Here is an 18272-nt window from a genome sequence, read left to right on the forward strand (position 1 = left end):
AGGACCAGGCGGGAAGTCAGCACAATGCCTCAAGATATGTTATCGACTGTAAATGTGGCAGGAAGTCATTAAAGATTTCCTGAGCTATGCCCTGGGAAAAGACTACCTCCAGGCTCCAGCAAAGTCAGAGGACTTGCACTGCCAGGGTTGAGAAATCAAAAGAAAAATTACTCTAATAAGCCGATGTCAGCAGCTTCAGCAGGGAGCCCTCTGCTCCAGATGGATCCTGTGCCCATGGGGTTGGGGTGGTGATGGATGACGAGATTTGGGGCACATGTGCCAAGGGGTTCTTTGCAGCTTGATTATTTGCATGTAGGCTCATCTGAGCGTCCCTAAAGATTTGGGGGCTACAAGGGGGACAGACATGGGCAGGTCCGAATCCTTCATCTGTAAAGCTTTGTAAATCCCTATACATGACAATAAATAAGAGCTTATTATAAGACAGCTATTTGGTTGCTCCATGAGCTCTTACCCACAGCTCCAGGATGGAGATTCACAGACACTGAGCTCTCCTGGGCCAGCTGGGAAAAGACAGTTTTCTGCCATGAGGAGGCAATCAGAGTTTGGGACAAGATCATGAACAGTAAGGGAGACCAAACTGCGTGAAGCCAAGGAGCTCCAGTATTTGTAGGAGGTCATTCAAAAAGACTTGATGGGGTTAGGGAATGATTTAAACAATGATACCAAGAGTGCATGTGACTCATTTCAGTTAATGTATGGGACAACTCTTATTTTCATTACTGCAGATGTGTATGTCTTGAAAAACATATCTGTTTTACCAGCAATAATTTTCTTTTGTTTTTCCCCTAAATCTCACCAAACAAGACTCAAACGCTGTCTCAGCAGATAAAAATTTCTTGGGAAATTACTGTGGAAATCTGTTTTCTGGGATGTGCCTAAAGGTGAAAAATTCTTTAAACTGTGAGATTATTTAACTGCTGAAATACTTAGTATTCTCAGTAAAAAAAAAACCATCATACTATGGTAAAGGAAGAAGAGTCAAATACATTTCACAGTGTTGATTTTCTCACTTGAAGTGATGAGTGGAATGAGAGATCTTTCTTCTTAAAAAAAAACAAGAGAGGGAAAAATATGTGAAGATTAGACAGCCAAACTTCTAGTTTTGAGTACCTGCAAAAATCCTACAAGTGAACTTGCAAAATCAGATAGCCTGCTAGTATCTAGCAACCAACCACCAGCATGCACTGGCTGAGAGTCTAATTTTAAGTACAGAGAGCAGAAGGCACTGAAATGAGTAGTTTGAAGCTGCCACTGCACTTCATCAAAATATGTATAGGGATTTTTCTACTATTTATTATTTACACTCTATTTGAATTTAGGATTCCTTAAGTTCAGAGCCCTGCTTGCAAACCTGCCAAAGATAATACAACTTTATTCATTTGCACCATTTGCTGATTATTCTATAACGAGTATGTTATTTTTAACACACAAAATACCAGAAATTAACGTCTCTCTTTTTAAAATTAACGTTTATGGTCAGAATAATTTTTTCTCTCTCCACACTGAGTAGCTATAGAATTGTTAGCCCCTAAGGTAGTGCAAGCTGGTAGTACTGACCAGAAAATGTTTGGAGATGAGAGTTGTGAAACATATTTTGTCCTACCTGTTTGACCGTACCAGTGTAGCATACTGCATAGCAACCAGTAGTCCTTTCTTCTCTTGTTGATTAAGGTACCCATCTAAGAAGCCAACAGGTTTTTTTTTTTCTCTCAGTCTCACAGTATGTATTTCACATATATGTCTTTGATTCTTTTCCCATAGGAGAGAAAGAAAATACAGCTGAACAAATAAGGTATATTTCTCCATCAGGACTTCAACTGAGAAAGCCTGTCTGCCTGGACCGTAAGGAGGTACCCACACGGACACAGAGACATCTCCCAGGACTGGTGACACTATTGCTCAGCCTTGCTCTTGCTGAGAAAGTTTCCATACAACACTACAACAATGAATTTCCTCCGGCGGCGTCTCTCAGACAGTAGTTTTGTGGCAAATTTGCCCAATGGCTACATGATGGACTTGCAGCGCCCTGACAGCTCCACGAGCTCCCCAGTTTCTCCTGCCACGGAGAGAAAGCACCTGCAGCCACCTCAACCCTCACACTCTTCCTCCACTGGCACCAGCATCTTCAGCTCCATCTCCAGTGCCATGAAGCAAACCACACAAGCGGCTGCAGGGCTGATTGATCACTCAGTCAGCCCCACACCTCCTGTGGCCCAGAAACCCAAGATCCTCCTGGTGATTGATGATGCGCACACGGACTGGTAAGGCATCAGCAGTCCTCCCACTGAATTCAGTTTCCTAATGTTTGGGGGATAGAGGGATCTGGGAATTCACAGATAATCTGCAGTGGGGTACACAGATACCTTCACATCTAGGTCACCAGTTCTGGCCCCAAGTTGGTTCCTGTCAGATGACTTGCATAAATGGTGGAGTAGGCTTTTTTCATATCTTTCTTGAAAGAAATGTTCATTTAGTATTCATTGATCAGCTTTCTCGTAGCCTCAATTGTGGGGTGAAGTCGCAGCCCCACAATTGAAGCTTGAGAGGTTTGAGGTATTGCAAAGTGTTAGGCCGTGTTCCATGGGAACAGTGGAGCTAATTAGATAGTTTCCATATACACAACCTTGAGTTATAAAGAGTACAAGGTTAAAGCTGTTTGGCTGAGTGCAGGTCCTGCATGCCTAAATGTTTTTGCAAGAATATGTTTATATTGTATGCGTGAGAAAGTTGAAGGGAGTGATCTCAATAAAAGCTGCCTGCTACGCTGAGCAGGCAGACATCTTTCTGTCTCATCACCCTATTGTGTCTCATCACCCTATTGTGTGTCTTGTGTCTTTCTTCCCCCACGGACCAAGACCTACCGACAGATACTCTACGACACTCAATATATGAGTGCACATAGGGCATTCTCTACCCAGCAGGCTTAGCCAAGCTGTCACATCTAGCAATGGTCCTAAGAGGTCACAGCTGAAGGTGTGTTAGTGTTGTGGTTCAGGACCTTAACTCACTGTTTGTGCTGGCTCTGAACATTAAAAGGGACCCAATCTCTCCAGCTCTCAATCTCTCTTGAGCTTTCCTCTGCCTGAAAATTTCTACATAAATTATGAACAGATAAGCAAGCTTACTGCTGCCTGGTCAAGATCCCTTCACCCACTACGCATAGCAATAACTATTGGCAAAAGACTCTCAGGCTCAGCTAGGCCTCAACTATGTCTTGTTTATGCAGGTCTCTTTTCAAACAAAAGCATAGAAGTTTGTTTCCTATGATATTGGCTAGCAAAGGACCATCTCCAAAGGGTAGGACAACTGAAGTCTTCCGAAATCTTACAGAAATTACTTACTGCTTGCTTTTGTTTCATCTACCAGCTTGTCACAACACAGAAAAAAGGTAAGAGTAGCACAGGTAAGGAGGCAACATTGAAGACTTCAAAATGAAAGAAGATGGGTTACAAGGTCTTGGCCAAGGGAGGTTTATTTTATTGTTCTTTTCATCCCACGCCACTCTTCAGTACAGTTTTCACCTTTGGTCTTCTCCGCTTAACCAGAAGAGTGGCAAAAAGGTGACACCTGCCTCCCTGGGTGTACCTTCACAAGTCAAGAGCTTTGCTCTTACCGAAAAAGGGACCATGACTAAGTACAACTAGGTCAGCTGTCTCCAGCCAACTTGAAGTAAGAGAGGGAAAACAGCAGGATTTTTCTCAAAAGAAGAACAACTTTTTAACTGAGTGGGAAAATCCCTGATGAGGTGTTTGTCATATCATATGTTCCACTGACCTCGTGTCTTTTGTCACGGTAACAGCCCCTTAACACCAGATAGTTCAGTCACCAGCACCAACCTGGCTCAACCAGATCTGATCTCTCTTTCCTGGATGCACCCACAAGTCTCACTAACCTCAGCCTCTGTGAAGTGTTTTTGCAGTTCCTTGAGGACGCTGCCAGGTGGCAGTCCCTTAACATAGCATCCTCCATCTGGGAATGGGAGTGCCTTTGATGCACAACTCTAGCATCTGGGGCTTAGCCGGCCCTGTGTAGTCCAAACACTGTAATCAGAGAGGAAAGCCCAAGCTCAAAGGCCAATCTAGTTTTAACTTGAGATTAATGGTGCTGAAGGTAGTCAGGGGAAAGGACAAGGAGGGGTTGGACTCTGCTGCAGTATTTTCATGTTTTAAAATACACACTATGTTCAAATCTCTGCCTTTATATCTCCCAGCTGCTGTTCTGTCATACAGACTTTGTGGTCTGTGAGCTGAGCTTGCCCAGGAAACAGCAGCTGGGATATATAAAGAGAACCTATGGCTACCCATGCTGTCTTCACTCCTCCCCTCATGTAAGTACTCCACGCATCCTGCTGTCTTGGCTGTCCCTCTTCTGTCTATAACTTAGCAGTTTCTAGACATGATGGGATACCCCATTTCATTTATCCCTGCTCTCTGCCCATATCTACAAGTTTGCAGGTGTCAAATCTGCTTGCAGAGACTCCCTGCCTTTACTCTCTTTACTAAGCCTGTGAGGGCACTGCATAAAATTAGTGTATGAATTCATTACCATACCCTGAATGTGTATGATGTGAAAACCAAGGAAAGAACATTGCTAACCCTTGCCTGCCATGGGTCTTTGTAGCATGAGCAGAAATACATGCTTGGAAACTTTCCTAGCCTAAAGGCAGCAGCACACGGTCCTTTCTAAGAGAGCGTACCAATGCAACCACTCCAGTGGGCCAGGAGTGCTACTTGGCGGTTGATTTTTGTGTCTCCAGGAAACTCAGCAAGCCCTTGAGAGCAGCACTGAAGAGAAGTGGCTCCATGGCTCCATGGATGTTTATTTTTGGTAAGGTACTTCTGAGCAATGCAAGTCATCTTCTTGGTCTCAGCCAGGGTGTTATGTGAGTTCAGGCTGAGCAGCCTGAGAAAGCAGAGTTTGCCTTGTGAGAGCACAGCTGACGAAGCTGGTTATCTAGGGATTCTGACTGTCTACTCTGTATCATGTACAGAGACAGTCCCAGACTTTGGAAGGTGAATAACAGCATATTTTTACTTCTGTGTTGGTAATTTTGTGCTTAGAAGAAGCATCATGTTTGCAACGCATTTCACTTCTGCCTGCTCTGGTTCTTGCTACCTGCGAAACTTTTGTATTTGGTTTTTGAGAAACCCTTTCCTTCTCCCTTTGAAACAGTTTACTAGAAAAAATCCTCAAGAAATAAGTACTGAAGCACTGCCTTTATTTTAAGGGTGGGGGCGTTTCTATAGTGCCTCCTCCCCCAGAGTAAGTTACACAGGGTTTACAACAAGGACTAGCTTGTTCATGGACAGGAAGGGTGAGAGACAGTGGAATCTGCCATTTGATTTCTCTTCTCCAAATGAAAACACTTTCTCAGAACTGGAGTCTGTAGCAATATTGCCAAGCCAGACATTAATTTATCATCACTGTTTGTATTACAGCAAAGAGCTGCAGTTGTGGATTAGGATGAGGTGCTGCACAAGTGCATGACAAAATGCTCTAACCCAAATAGGCAAGTGCATGTTGAATACACTTTAAAGTGACAAATGGCAATCTTTTCTATTTTTAGGGAGCTACTATGTCTCTGATGGTACAGTATAGCAATCAACTTCTCTCAGAGGCCTGGAGGAAGGAAACAGCATCCATGGTAATCCATGGTTTGTCTTCCGCCATAAAACCCTTGCAGTTCTTGACATGCAATATGCTCTGGTTTATTCCAAAGACAAAGTACTATAAAAATAATGTGAGTCCCATAGAATATGATCAGCTGCTTTCTGCATTAGCAGCAGTAAAAGAAAGGTACATTCTATTAAAAGCAAGAGAACTCACCCAGCTTTCTGCTAAAGTGGCAACATTTTGACAAATTTTCCATTCTTCTCCAAGACGCAGCTCTAGCACACTGCAAGGGAGCACAGAGTGAATCACCATGTGGAGGATGTGCACAAGAGGAAAATACTGTCACTATAGCTGCCTTGTGCTCTTGGCTTTGACAGGCAGCCCTCAGAAGCATGCACATCAGTGAATGTACCTGTGCATCAGCACACTGGGGAAAAGCTTGGCTTCTCTTCAGTCATTAATGGCACATTTCTCAGCTGGGAACCTCCACGTAGAGAATGAGGCTCCTTCTTCTGGGCTGAGAGTATCTGTGCCTTGGGAGACTTCCAAAAATGCATCCACAACTCACCTACTCATCTACAACAGCTGCCAGAAAATAAGAAGCTCACACATGAATAAAAGTGCATGTGTTAAACACACTGCAGAAGGGAGCAAGACCATGAGGAAGGAGGACAGCAGAACTCCATGCAGTGGCATATGGGCCAGCTCTGGCAGCCCGATCTCAGCCAGGAGGAAAACATCCCACGTCTGGCAACCTCCCCTCCCGACATGCTATTAAGTAAAATTGTGCTCTTGCTGGATTGAATTTCTCAGCAGATCAAACAGGATTTAGTGCTGAGAATTGTTAACCCCCATCCTCTGTGAAAGTGCTCAGCTTTCTAGCCTAATGCCTCATGTTTAAACAGCTTATTTGGGAAGTGATCAAGCACAGCTAAGGCTCCTATTAACCACAAATGCTAAAAGCATCACTTCCTGGACTAGTCAGCATAACAAAGTTGTTCTTGTTGTGTTTGTTAGATATCTTAGGTACATTTGTGAAGTAGCTCATGCCGCTTTCCTAAGACATTGGTGTGTTTTGTCCACATTTCAGTCCATTTCAAGAGCTAACAGTGCTTCGTGCTGTCTTGCACAAAACACATGTACCATATGTGCAGCAGTTCTAAGTGAGAGGATTGTGACATGCATATTTCGCCAAAAAATAAGTCACAGAGGACATGTTAGGAGTCACAAAATTGCATTGTTTTTTCTCCCATTTACTTGACAGCCAAATCTGCCTGAACATCCTGTCTCCAAAAATTTTAAGATGAAGAAAGAGGAAAAACTGTGATTAATACTGAATGGAATCCTCTTAATACATCTGAAATGGTTCTTTGTATAACAATAATGTCATTATTCAGGTCTAATTATGGACTGATTTGACAGGATTATTGTTTTATACTGTTCAGAGGAAATTATCAACTTTTTTTTAAATAAAAACAATTTTTACTTCTTATAATACAGGACAATACTGAGCTTTAAGTATGTCATTTGCCTAAAAATAGGATTGGTCAAATAATAACACTCTAATACCGATTTTTAGTAACATGGGAGTTCTTAAATCCTAATTTCTTTTTTCAAGGAATTCCTTTTCAAAAATATTCAACAAGTGTCATGAGTTATTTTGTGCTTTCAGTAGGTTGAAGGTGATATGTTAAGGCTTCCACTAAGACAAATATTTCTGTACCCAACTCATTTAAATATAATGGGAAGTTTTGGACTTCAAGCTTGAACTTAGGAATTTGCTGGTTAAATTGCAAAGTTTTGTCTATGTTTCCTGCTAAGAAGTCCCAGATCTTTTAACATAGTGGTAACGGGTAATAAGTTATTATGAATTAGCTTTTTTTACACAGTGGTGGCCTTTAAGGATTTCACAAGTTCTGTGCAGCAATGCAGCTATAATTTGAAAAAAACCTAGATGTAAAAATTCACGTTTTCACAAATCTGGCTGAAAAACCCTTTTATTTTCATCATTTAGCCACATCTACCCAGTACTGAAGATTTCTGTTCCTATAATTATTGTCAAATTCTGCTTCTTGAGAAAAGGCAGGGGGAAAGAGGAGGTAAGTTTGTGGTAAACAGGTGTGTCTGTGTTTGTGCACATGTGCACACTTGGAAGCAGCATGAAGAGTTTCTGTATTCCCTATTATACAGGCACAGGGGTGAAAAGGAGGCAAGGCTGTCAAAAGTATTCAAGAAATTGCATTTATCACATCACTTTCCAATCTGTTTTAGGTATATCACCATCCTGTCTGTCTGTATTTTTGTCCTGCATATGTAAAGCAGCTTGGGATCTAGCCCCTGTAATGAAAAGTGATACAGAAATGTTAAGGATTAGTATCATTACAAAAATAGACACAAGGAGTATGGAAAACATTCCCCACCAGGTTATAACTATGTTAATGCAAGTCAAATCTCGGACCTTAATTGCTTTACCAGAGTTCCTATAAATGCATAGAATTTAACCTCAGAATGTCCTGCCTAGTTTTTTAAAAAAAACCCTCAGATAGATTTCTCAAGGTTTGTGAGACAGAGTTCTTCTACCTGAAAGTCCACAGTCCCGCCCCAGTGTTGGTTCAAGTTAGACCAGTTCTCCTGCTCCTCAAGTTCAGGGAGAACAGAAGTGGGCTGGAAGAAAATATTGCCAAATCCTCACCAAAAATGATACCCCTTGAAAACAGCTCCAGGCCATACCATCTAAATTAAGCAACATGGAAATATCCCAGAAATGCATTATTTTGATAATACACAAAATAAAATTGCTGCCTCATTTTGTACTTAAAGCAGTACCCCACCTCCACTGCCTACCCCCCTGCCCTACCCCCCTGGCCCCAGCTCTTTGTGGCCAGAAGGAATGTGACCACAGTATAGCCTGGGTGGGGGACCAGACCTACAACAAAGTGTCTTTCCTATTCTGACAGCTCGTAGAAGCACAAAAAGCTGTGCCCAAAAGCAATGGCACTGCACTAACTAGTGCTTCTTCTCTTGGACGGGGGGGGATGGCTTTGGTTACCCCTTTTTGATGAGCAGGAGGTGGCACAGGAAGATGCTGGGAGGTCAGTATTGTGTGGGACTCTGTAATTCCTTGAATAGAAAGAGTGGCCTGAATGGTTGTGTCTGCAATCGTTAAAGTGCTGGTGGCTTGCCAACCCAGGTCTCCCCGAAAACAGGCCTTCAGTTCCCTCAGAGAAAAGAGAAGACTCACAAAAGTTTTTAAAAACCCTTCTCCCTTCCTGCCTCAAAGCTTCCCTTTCTGTGTGTGTTCAAGCCAAGAAAATCCTCCCAACCCTGTAGGGTGGGACCTCAGATCTCATCAAGATCCTCATCACAAGGACTTCCTTTATCCAAAAAAACCCCTAACCTATACCACAATCAGAGCCCAATACAAACCCTTCTGGAGAGTCATTTCTTCCCTTGGTGTAATCCCATAACTAATAATGCCTTAGAGATGGTTTTACAGTAACCAGAGTGGGCTGGGTTTTGTGGTTCTTCCCAGAAGGCAACAAAAGAAGTCTGTTCCCACGGCCTGACCTTGGACACAGAGGACATACCTGCGGTGCTGCAGAACTGGCTCTTCAGTGGTGGCTACAGCAAGCCAAGTGATGACAACACCGAGAGCAAGGTGACCTTGCCCTGGGAAGGCACAGAGCTGATCACAGCAGTATTGTGTCCTGGGGATGGAGTGGAAACTTTTATGGAGCTCCCGGAAAAGTATCAGTGTATTTAGGGTTACCTTTTGACTGAACCCAAACCTGAAATTTACCTCTTGGTCCCTCACTGTCTGTATGTACAGTGTGAATACCCTTTTTATCTTTCTGCACCAGCCTGTCGTCCATTTAACCTTTAATTCCAACCTTGTTTTCTGAGGTGTCAAAGCACACATCCATCACACTTATCCGTCTTTAGCATTCTGACACTCTCCAGCCTTGGCCCAAGGCACTACTACAAATTAAATATAAACTACCAACCACTCCATCCCCCAGGTGAACAGTGCATAAAGGTCTCTGGGCCAGAGCAGATGTGGACAAAAGCTCCAGCAGCTTGCAGACCTTATCATTTGTAGTGATTTTTCTCATCCCTATACTCTGGGCAGTCAGGACTTGTCCATCTCAAAATTCCTTATTATGTACAGCTGAGAATTGTTAAAGTGGGGAAAAGTGGTGAAGGAGTTGAGAGCTGGCTCCTCAAAGGAAAACCTTCCTTGTTTTTACCCCTGAAATAAAAAGGGCACAAAAGCATTTCTCCTCCCCCCAGTGTGGAGGGGCTGGGGGGGGGGTCGGGGCATTCCAGCAGCTGCTGGCCAGTATCCTGGAAACTGTCTCCTTTTTCCCAGTCCCAGCCCCTTTTATGAAGGAGACAATGCGGACATACAGTGAGTGCCTTGTGCATCACTTGGGCCCCCAGGCCCTTTGACATTGGGATTTTGTACAGTGGCTAACCCCCTGCCCACCTCCCTGAGGTGCCCCCACACCCAATCCAGGGGGCTTCAGCCTCGCCTTTTCCAGGATGATCCAGAAAGAAATTGTATGTCTTATTTTCCCAAGGCGCTTGAGAGAAATATGTGTAATGCGATACCAGGGAAATAATTCAGATAGTTCCAGAATTTACCCATGGATGTTTTTTAGTTTGTTTACCCAGGTCTCTTCATCATTTGTCTCCTTCTTTCTTACACCTGGTCCCTTGCCCACCTCTCCCCAAGGGTCCCATAGGACCTGCTCTTCTTCCTGCTCCAGATCAGAAGCCATCTCCATCAAAAGTGTGGCTTGGCTTTCTCTGCTTGTTATGTCTTGATCCAGAGGCACAAGCTCAGCCAGAGGATTTGGAGGAATTTGCCATTACAATATCCTAGTGTCTTTCTTTGGCATGCTGCCAGTGATTCTGAGCCCATTTTTGGGTTGAAGGTAAAAGCCAGCTCCCGGGTTTGTAGCTCAAGGCATCTCTTGAACAGTGATACCCCAAAAAGTTCCTGGGTTCACTCATATCACAGGGGATTTGGGCTCAGGCATATTAGTTCATCTGAAGGATAGCTTCCTGGTTTCCAAGACATTCTACTAGCATCACAATATTTGCTAAGTCAGCTCCACTGAGATCTCTCACAGGAAGATCTGAGCTGAAGTTCTTTGATGTCTTGCTATCCTAGAAAATTGCTCCATACAAGAGCCATTTTGCAGGATAGCCTGAAGAAGTCCCATGAATTTAATGTGAAATACAAGCCTGTCTGCAAAGCTGCATAATGTGTCATAACTTCTGCTTCACCTAGATAATGGACCTGCAGGAACAGCTTTAAGCTTTGAATCACAGCACTCCTCCAGACCGTCCCAATCATTTCAAATCTCTTGCCTGTCCTGGCTAATGCCTTCTTCATGCTCAGGCCACTGTTCTGCACCTTTTCTTCCAGGGGTTGCTGTCTAGTGTCACTTGTACCTGGGGAAGAGCTCCTTGGGCTTGATAACTGAACATCTTTTCCTATTCCTCACCTGTGCAGATCATTTTCCAGCCTGGCAGAAGTTGTACAGCCCTCTGCTGTATCTCTGATGCCTTCTTCACACAAATCTAGAGGAAAACACCAAAGAAGTTCTCTGAAGCAGCTTGGATTTGTTCCTTTGCACCAAGAGAGAAAAGTAGAGGAAAGAAAGAAGAAAGTTGTCTCCAGAAGAGACAACACAAGCTCTTCACAAATAGCTTCTTCCGGACCAGCAAGCTGGTCTAGCAGAAGGTGTCCCTGCCCATGGCAGTGGGGTTGGAACTGAATGATCTTTAAGGTCCCTTCCAATGCAAACCATTCTATGATTCCATGATTTCTGTGCTGAGCATGTATATTGGCTGACAGGTTGAGTACTCATTGCACCTACTTTTGTTTTAAAGAAGAAAGAGGACAGGGCTGATGAAACCAGTTATTTATCATACAGAGAGGAAAGACAAGAGGATCTGTGCTCTCCTAATAGAAGTAGCTTGTCATTTGGGGTCTTTTGTTGATGATCCTGGAAGCCCCTACTCCATGTGTGGAAGTTGCTTCTCTAGTGCCATGTGTCCCCATGACTCAGGAGAAGCACAGCAGTACAGGCTTGCCCTGGCTACCATAACCATAGCCCACTGGCCCAGCTCTACCTCCCCTGGGCCTGGTGATGTGAGGAGAGGGGACTTTGTGCCCCATGAGCACTGACTCTCTGTGTTTGCAGTTCACGAGCACAAAGGTGCAGGGGAGCGCACAGATTCAGGCAGCCCTCGCATGGGTACTATGCAAGCTCTTGGTGACGCCAGAGGAATAATTCGAGTGTCTCACAGGTGTGTTTGCAGTCTTGGTTCAGTGCTAACATCCCTTGCTCAAACAGATGCTTTCCAAATACCTAAGGGCATGAATGTTATATGTGGACTTTCTGCGAATTAGCCTTATGGAGGTAATTGGAGGTGAATCAAACATTTATTTTTTCCTTGCTGCTGCTAGGGATACACTCCATATCTAACAGAAGATTGTGCATATACTTCCTGCAGCCATAATCATTGAGGCAGACTGGGGCTGGTTTACAGAATATCTCTGGAAATTAAGCTTCTGTTCTTTCCAGATTACTTTATCAGAGGTATTGGGTTTCTTATGTCCCTGTAATCATGTCAGAGCTGAGGCAGAAAGCGGAACTTTTGTTTGTCTGATGTCTTTGCACCCAGAAAATATGTTCTCCTCCAGAGCATGCAGCTTCTTCATCAGAAAAAGAGAGGAGTTCAAGACAGGCTTTCTCCCTGTAAGCCAGGTCAGACCTTTTATGTTTATTACGATGTTTCCTCCCTCCCAGTCAGTGTGGCCACATCTAAATGGATTGCCTAGCACTGTAAATCCCACCCAGGAACTTCTTCTGAGTATGGCTCTGCAGTTTTTTTCAGTCAAAACATGTTTACATGCTAATTTACCAACTTCACAGCAACCACACCAACCCATCTGCACCCTGCTTAGCCAAATTATAACTCTGTGTTCTGGCGGGCTGAACATTTGACATTCTTTAAAATAAAGGGGCAGCCAGCCAAGTGGTGGTCAGTGCTGGAAGCTGCCCGGGAGAGGCGGTGGGTTTGTGTGGCAAGTGCCTTGCCCAGTGTCCCAAGCTGGGGGGTGCCAGACAACCCCCCTCCTGGGGCGATGAGCACAGCAGTTGGCTGTGCTGGAGATGAGTTGGAACATTTCCGAGGCTTTCCAGGAAGGTTTTTAGCTCATCTTCTGGGCACTACTCCTTTGCTGCACTACAAGCAGCCTAAATAACTCTGCAGCAGTCAAGTCCTAGGCAGAGGTCTGGAAGAGACTTGCTCAGGTGGTTTGGAGGCAGCATCTACAAAAGTCTTGTACTGTCATGAGACTGCCAGAAACTTCCACCTATCTTTCTCATGCATCCCCACTAGAGCAGCGTGGTCTTCCTTTTCTCCATCTCATGTCCACTGTAAGGACCAGAAGCCATTTCATGAATTGTGCAGAACTAACTGAAAGACAGACTCTCTCTTTTACAAGATACGTATGATACTTCCACAGCATCTGCAATGATTCCAGCTTGCTTAAAATTTCAGGAGCTCGAGGGTGATGCTAAGGCCATTTTTCACTTCAACACGATCACCTCTACTGCACAGGGGCTCCAAAACCCCAGGTGTGAATTGAAAGCATCACTCCATCCATTTCAGAGATATTGCAGTAAAAAATGTTTTATTCTTACCCTGAGCTGTGTCAAAATGATGGGCAGACCAAAATATTTGGCTGCGAATTACTTAGCACCTGAAGTCTCCAGAGACACTCGGAGCATGTTAAGCCTCTTGGGGAGCTGTCTTGGAATGAAAGTGATACATTGTGCTGTTAAAGGAAAGTTACCTCAGACATTGGATGAGACAACCTATGTGGAAAGAGGAATAAGATGGAGATGTCACACAGTATCTAAGTTGAGGTCCCTTGCTCTATTCCAATGATTCCTAACACTGGATGTACCCTCTATGTGACTATCCACAAGCACAGCCAGTACTGCAGAGATGAGAAAGAGGATTTTTTTTTAACCACATGAAGGCTCATTTCCTGGACCAGGCAGTGGAAGCCTCTTTGCTCTATCTGTACTGGGCTGAAGGCTGTGGTTAATCGCACTTCATTACAAGCTGAAGCAAAGCAGCACCAAGGAGTTTGTAACCAGCTGGTCGGCAAAGAGGAGAGGCCATAGAGAGAGGAAGTGTGTTTCATAAATGTGGGTAAGGAGTGTATATTATGAGCATGCTGGGAATAAAAACCAGTGAATAGTGTGCCTCAAGTTTCAGACCAGTTCCTGTGGGCCCTCTTAAAGCTTATTTCAGTTTTTAAGGAGTCACTGGTTAAAGCAATATCCCCAATGTTTAGGAGTGAGTAATGTTGCCAGACCCTCTAGAGTCATGCATGCAGAAATTTAATGGAATTATTATGTGCATTTAGAGTTCCTGTTTATTGTTAGAGGCATGATGTCTTAGCTTGTCTGCTGAGTTGCTTTTTTTCATGCAACACTCATAAATTCAAAAAAAAAAAAAAGGAGGAAAAATGGCCAGAGCTCACTTTTTATACTGGACAGGGGTTGTCTAAGTCACTTGGTCTTGGTCACATCTGGCTGCTACATTGTCCCTCACTGACACTTATGCAGAAGTCTTATTGGCACATTATGCTGATGGATGGGCTGTCTGAGAAGGGAAACCTTCAGATATCCCCGTTAGAATGAAGCGGAAAACTTTTGACAATTTTTATGTCTTTTTCTACTAAAATGAAAACTTTTTACTTGGTTTTGAGCCAGAATGACAAAACAAAACAACTTCTTTATTTACATTTCACATTTCTGGGGGAGGGGAGCATTCAGCTAGAAAATGGTGTGTGTTTCAGCCATGGGGAAAATTGCCTTCCTACTGTCTCTCCTTTTTTTATTGGAACAAATAGACACAGTAAAAATGTGAGCCAGCTTTCTTTCTTTTTTTTTTTGCTAATACTATAAAATAGGGAGCAAAGCCGGCTTCTCCTCATTTTCCTTTACTTCTTTATTCTATCCTGTCTTTGCCAACTGGAAACAGAACCTGGAGTTACTTTGTCTCTGGAAACAGCTCTTGCAGGGCTAAACTGTTTTCAGTGTTTTCCAAGTAGAAGAGTCTTTTGGAGCCTACATTGCCTTCTTAAAGTTTATAGGGGAGGAGGTCTGAGAAAATAAATTCATATTTTCTTCTGTCAAACTTGTTTGGTGAGAGGAAGAATTGGGGAGAAATATTTATAGGGGAAATTATATTAGCAATTTCCCCCATGACTAATCAATATAAGGGGCATTATACACAAATATGGATACAAAAAGCCTAAACTGCCTTTTTTTCCCTATGTTTTCTTCTCCAACACTGCTGTCAGCCTTCCCCTCTCATGAACAACTGATGCTTCTGAAAGTGCTTTGTTGTCTGCATAGCATAGGGAGCTAGGAGCAGAGATGGTGGGAAGTGTATGTCCTTCTCACAACAGCGTTCAACTCCAAAGCAAACACAGTTTCTCAGTTCAGGAGAAGAAATCCCTCATTAGTGACACTGCAGATGCAGTTACGATTTCTCTAAATCAGTAGCAGAAAGAAACAAAACTGAAAAGCAGCTCTGTAGTGAGAGAGCATAAGAATAGGCTTCACAAATACTTCAGCTGTGATGACAAAGATCCTTGCTGAACATCAGAAGAAGCTTCTGATGCCATGCCATGTGTTGCTCTCCTTTAACAGAACAAAGACTGAGTATTAAATGAAATACAGCAAGGAATCATTGATTAGAGTTGTTCTCTGGAAAAGATTAAGAGAGCATTTGGATTTCAGTTTGAAAATAAAATGAAAAACTAACAAGCCTTGAAGGAACTTTCCAATGTGGTTTTCATCTGGCTTGGCAGGTTTCTCCTGGAAAACAGAAAGCTGAAAGAAGATAGGAATGAGGGAAACATGCTATGACCCAAATAGAAATTCTTCATCAAAAAGGGAAATGCAGAAGCAAAGCAGTATGTAATGGAAGCCAAAAATCTTATTTAACCATGTTTGTCTCTCTTGTTTCTTCTGTAGGGCCAAGTATTTCCAGGGGAAGAAGGTGAATGGAGAATTTGATATCCGAGTGGAACAGGTCTGTGACAACTGAATTTCCCTTTAAGAAATGTGTGCACAAGACTGAGGTCTTAAGAGAGATAATCTGTCAATATTGATTCTCTTGAAGAAAGGAACTAATGAGGAATGTTAAGATATGTCCATTTTATAGAATTGTGGAAGCTGTAAATGAAAATATTTTATTGGGCCATCCTTTGCAAAATCCTTTGCCTTACCTTTGCAAAATCAGTTGCTGTTTCACCTTAAAATTACATTTGTTATTCTGGTGATAGGATTATAATTTTTTCCATGGGAAGACTACCTGATAGCTCCATATATATTTGCCTGAAAAGGTGCAAAGCCGGTATGCCACAGTACATGCTGTTGCCAAAGTAAAAATTATTACTAATAACCATCTGTCGGCACCCAACTTGAAAGCAGGAGTAAGAAGAGAGAGATGTAGGGATGAGATGGTGATCCTGAAGGAATCATATGCTTGTTTTATACTAATTGGGACTGTAAAACTGCTAGGGTGGATAAAGAAAGCTGGTGAATGTTGTTTGAATGACCTGATATTTTTTGTTTTTATAAAGCTGTTGATTCGGTATTGGGTGTGTACAGATTATTAATGCAGTGGTTTTGAAGACATTCTCAGGACCCATTGCCCTTGTAAAGGTGTTGCTTCTCTTGTCAAAGGTGTCCTGTCCAGTTGCCTCTAAACTGTACATAAGCACATATGTTCTGATCAAACTGTGCCTGGGACAGAAAATTTAGAAAGTCATTTTTTGCAACTATGATACTTCAAATACTTAATTTTTCTCTTTTATTGATATCACACTTGTCAGTACTTGGTGGTATTAGCAAGAATAATTCTTTCTTGCACTTCCTTATCAAAGTCTTTATTTTGCTGGCTGCCTTAGCAATTACCTGAAGATAATAGGAAAAATAAAAAATAAAAAAAAAATCATGCTTCTCACTTAGAAGCATGAAATCAAATAATTTAAGTTTGCCCTTCAAGCCTCTGATCCAACACTCTCCATCATTCAAAGCAGGATTAGCTTCAAAGGTGGACCTGATACTCTGCAAAATGACCTGTTAATTCTTTCCAAAACCTCCAGTCTCTGCCTTTTCCCTCATAGTCCTTCTTCTCAAATGTTATTGCACTTGAGGTCCTTATAAAAGAACTCTCTTCAAATGGTTGATGAGTGCAGGATAGAAGGGGACTCTTGATCGCTGATGGGCTAAACCCAGTTATGACCCTTGTCATTGTCACAAGGTAGCTTATTGCACTTCCCCAAGGACTCTTTCAGGGGGACTTTCCTGTCTACCTCTTGAAATCCTACACATAGGCAGAATATCCATGTTTGAGAGGAGGCAACAATTTGCTCCAATAAAACCTCATAAGGCTGGTGTGATTCTGCTGGTGAGAACCATGACCAGGCCCTCTACAGCTTTCTTTAAATACCCAACATAGTGACTGCAGCTCTGCCCAAGGGAATGAAGGCTGCAGTGGGTAGTGAGTGACAGCTGAGGAACTGAGAACAAGGATCCTGGCTGTTTCCCCTTGTCCCCTCCCTGCCCCTCAGATCAGGCAGCTTAGCCTCCACTTAGTGGGCAGGGAGCTGCTCTTGACTCTTCCAGACCTCAAAAGGAGAAAGGATGACCACTTTTCCCAGCTGGATCACTATCTGTCACGGGAAGCACAGAAGCTGCATTGTCATGGGCAGTCCTTGAATCTGACCTCAGGCCTCTCTGCTTATCATTGAGGCCAAGAGAGGGTCACTGCTTTCTTCAAGTTTGGGCTTTCTGTTCCCTTCTGATTTTACCCATTCATCCTTGCTCAGTATTTCTTGATATTTAATTTTCATTCATCATTGCTCCTACCATGATTATCTGGAGCCTTCCTAGCTTCTTCACCCTCTTCCTCAAGCACAGTCCAGGAACCTTAACTCTTGTGAAAACAGGTCCCCTGAGGCTGAATACTGATCCTCTCTACCTGAAAAATTAATATTCTTCCACAGTCTTCTTACGGGAGGAAAAAAAAAAGGCAGGGAATACCTGTGTGTTTACCAACCTGGTCCACACCTTTCTCTTTGAGTTCCCAGTCACCAGTCTTCACTACTATAGCTCCCCTATGAATGGCACACAGACAGTGCCACGATGCACAAACCCTAACCTTGCTCTTCAGTTCTGAAAAAACTCTGCATTAGATCAAGGTTTGACTCTCAGGCACCTCTTGAATCATTTGGTCTGCTCAGTAAGTTAATTTAGTTTTTCAGTTTTCCATTTGATCCTGTTTTAGATAACCACACATTATTGACTGAGCCAGAAATACAATTTGCCTTGGGTAGTTTTTTTTATATTTTATAGGAAAAAAACCCCTTTGATCTGAAAAGCTAAATAATAAAGAAGTTTGAATGGCAGAAAGCAAAGAAAGGAAATATCCGAATGTTAAATAGTCTTGAAAAACCCCATTGGGAAAAAGCAACTGTCCTATTTTTTCTGACCCTACTAATTCTTTTGCCATTCTTCCAGGATGCT

The 18272-nt window shown here is 42.9% G+C and overlaps 1 protein-coding gene across 2 annotated transcripts in view; it reads left to right on the forward strand.

The window, feature by feature from the left end:
* SYN3 (synapsin III) overlaps positions 1-18272 on the forward strand; it is a 203671-nt gene that overhangs the window by 23640 nt on the left and 161759 nt on the right. For both annotated transcript variants that reach the window (XM_027680377.1, XM_027680378.1), the window contains exons 3-4: positions 1783-2282; positions 15714-15771. In XM_027680377.1, the coding sequence (XP_027536178.1) occupies positions 1966-2282; positions 15714-15771 (375 nt within the window). In that variant the 5' untranslated portion in view covers positions 1783-1965. The remainder of the gene's footprint in view (positions 1-1782; positions 2283-15713; positions 15772-18272) is intronic.

This window comes from Neopelma chrysocephalum, unplaced genomic scaffold (assembly GCF_003984885.1).
Source record: "Neopelma chrysocephalum unplaced genomic scaffold, ASM398488v2 Primary Assembly neopelma1_59, whole genome shotgun sequence".
Lineage (NCBI taxonomy): Eukaryota > Metazoa > Chordata > Aves > Passeriformes > Pipridae > Neopelma > Neopelma chrysocephalum.